Source organism: Myotis davidii, unplaced genomic scaffold, assembly GCF_000327345.1.
Source record: "Myotis davidii unplaced genomic scaffold, ASM32734v1 scaffold826, whole genome shotgun sequence".
NCBI lineage: Eukaryota > Metazoa > Chordata > Mammalia > Chiroptera > Vespertilionidae > Myotis > Myotis davidii.
Genome location: NW_006297142.1, coordinates 1,277,797 through 1,280,295, shown reverse-complemented (window position 1 = coordinate 1,280,295; position 2,499 = coordinate 1,277,797). Strand labels below are relative to the sequence as shown.

The 2,499-nt window shown below is 52.2% G+C and overlaps 2 protein-coding genes across 4 annotated transcripts in view; both read left to right on the top strand.

Annotated features, from left to right (window-relative positions):
• STX5 (syntaxin 5) overlaps positions 1 to 2,022 on the top strand; it is a 15,825-nt gene extending 13,803 nt beyond the window's left edge. For all 3 annotated transcript variants that reach the window (XM_006772766.2, XM_015569833.1, XM_015569832.1), the window contains one exon: positions 495 to 2,022. In XM_006772766.2, the coding sequence (XP_006772829.1) occupies positions 495 to 654 (160 nt within the window). In that variant the 3' untranslated portion in view covers positions 655 to 2,022. The remainder of the gene's footprint in view (positions 1 to 494) is intronic.
• NXF1 (nuclear RNA export factor 1) overlaps positions 1,335 to 2,499 on the top strand; it is a 12,485-nt gene continuing 11,320 nt past the window's right edge. Inside the window, exon 1 of the mRNA XM_015569818.1 lies at positions 1,335 to 1,395. Within this exon, the coding sequence (XP_015425304.1) occupies positions 1,335 to 1,395 (61 nt within the window). The remainder of the gene's footprint in view (positions 1,396 to 2,499) is intronic.

The window sequence follows — 2,499 nt, the reverse complement described above, 5'->3', positions numbered from 1 at the left end:
AACATCAGTGATGAGAGAGAATCATTGAGCTGCCTACTGTGTGCCTCCCAATAGGAATCCAGCCCCACCTGGGCATGTGCCCTGATCAGGAATCAAACCATGACCTCCTGGTTCATAGGTTGATGCTCAACCACTGAGCCACGCCAGTCAGACTCCAGAGCTTTTTCTACACACACACACACAAAGGGATCATATTGCATATAAACACTCCGTTTCAAATTATAAGAGAAAGTTTATTTGGAAAGTTACAGAGGTAGTAGAAGCGAGCCAGCTGGACTCATAGGCTCAGGAGCCAAGTCATGGGGCAGAAGGGCCCTTGGAGCTTAGGAGAGAGCAAGGCAAGGGTAACCCCTGGGGAACAGGGCGGGAAGGGAAAGACATGCTTGAGCATGTTTTACTCCTATGCACTGTGACCATCTTTCCATGTCACTAAATGTGCTCCGAGCATGCTTGCTAATCGGTGTCCGTTTCCTCTCCTCCTTGCCTGTCTCCAGGATTGACGAGAACGTGATGGGAGCCCAGCTGGATGTTGAGGGCGCCCATTCAGAGATCCTCAAGTACTTTCAGTCAGTTACCTCCAACCGGTGGCTCATGGTCAAAATCTTCCTCATCCTCATTGTCTTCTTCATCATCTTTGTGGTCTTCCTTGCCTGAACCTTCTCCACCCGAAGGCACTCCGTGGGGGTTTGCAACCCACCTGGGAGGGCAGGTGGCCAGTGCTGCCACTGAGCCTGTGCAGGGTGCTTGGGAGAAAGGCCCTGTTTTCCTGGAACTGCTAAGAATGGCCACTGCCCCTGGTCCCCACCCCTTGCCTCTGGCCAGCCACCCTGTCCTCCCCTCACCACCCTCAGGCCCTGAACACAGGGTTCTGGATTTGGATACTGCTGTGAAGTGGCTGGAAAGGAGCAGTGGCCACCTAGGGGCCAGTGAGGAGGTTGTGTCCACTAGGAGATTTTCATAAACCCTCCCAGCCTCTCCCAAAGGGAACTTTGGCAGCAAGGGGAGATGATGCCCTTCCTCACATCCTGAGAGTGAGGAGAGGAAGCGAAACTGCCCCCGGGACCAACTTTCCCATCTGGGTTCAAATTTGACCTCTTTCTTCCTCTCTTCACTATGTGAGGCAGGGGCCCTGAGCACCTCAGCTGCCCGCACAACCCCAACTTTGGCTGCTGGTGACTCAGTCTGCCAAAGGAGCTGCAGCTGTTTCCTCCCAATTACAGCAAGACTGACAGCCTCCCTAGCCATGTCATCATTTCTGGGTGGGAGCGTCGAAGGGCCTAGGCAGCAAGTGGAGTGAGCCCATACCCAGTTCAAGAACTGAAAGGGTTGGGCCCATGGCTGTGGGGCGCCAGGCGGTGGGCTCTGTGCACAGTGGCCTCCAGGCAGGAGAAGCAAGTACCACAGCACTTCATTAGCGTGGCAACTTCCCTTCAACGGGGCAAGCAGGACCTCAGAGTGCATTCCTGATGGGTGGCAACTTCCCGGACCATCTGCAGCGGTATTTGGACCTGTTTCATCTGCTAACTGGTTGGTCCCAGTTTTTCCTTGAGCTGGATGAAGCAGGAGCTCAAGAGTGAAAGGTGAAGCATTCATCCCAGCTCCAGCGGAGGCTCTTGGTTCCCGCCCAGCCCCCCACACTCTGAGCCGGTCCCAGGAGAAGGAGACCTGCCCGGAACACCCACCCTCCAGGGAGCTTAGTATGCCTTGTGATTCCTGACCAGGACCCACCATCGCATCATTATGGTCACTGGAGTCCTCTCATGTCCACACAAAGGAAGCTCAAGCTGTAGAGACAATCCCCATGCACTGGCTTGGCCTAGTACTGTGGGGGGTCTCGGAGAGTCCACGCCTTTTCTAGCTCTGGCATTTTAATATTTCCTCTCCCCTTGGCCTCTGTTCAGTAGGTGGTCTTGCTGGACTCTTCAGTACCCAGTTGACACACCATGTGGGCCTGGCATAGCACATCTGTGGTAGATGGGGAGGTTTGTGAAGACAATTGCTCACTAAAGCCTGACAAATCAATCCTTTGACTCCGCAACGCTTCATGGAGGGGTTGCATAGATCAGAAATTCATTTATTTCACAGGTATTTGTTGAATTCCTGCCATGTGCCAAGCATGGTACTGAACCAGCTGCTAAAGAAAAAAGCCATGAATTAGGCAAGGGCCCTGCTCTTTTGGAGCTTATGTTTAGTTTTCTATTTGACTTTTTAATTTTTTAAAAAATTGATTTCAGAGAGGAAGGGAGAGGAAGAGAAACATCTATGAGAGCATCATTGATCGGCTGCCTCGGGCATTGAGGCCACAACCCAGGCATATGCGCAGACTGAAAATCGAACCGTGATCTCCTGGTTCATAGGTTGACGCTCAATCACTGAGCCACGCTGGCTGGGCTAATTTTATTTTATTGTATTTCTAGTGTTTTACTGATTTTAGGGAGAAAAGATGAAGGGAGAGGAAAAGAGAGAAACATCAGGCTGCACGCCCCTTACTGGGACTCC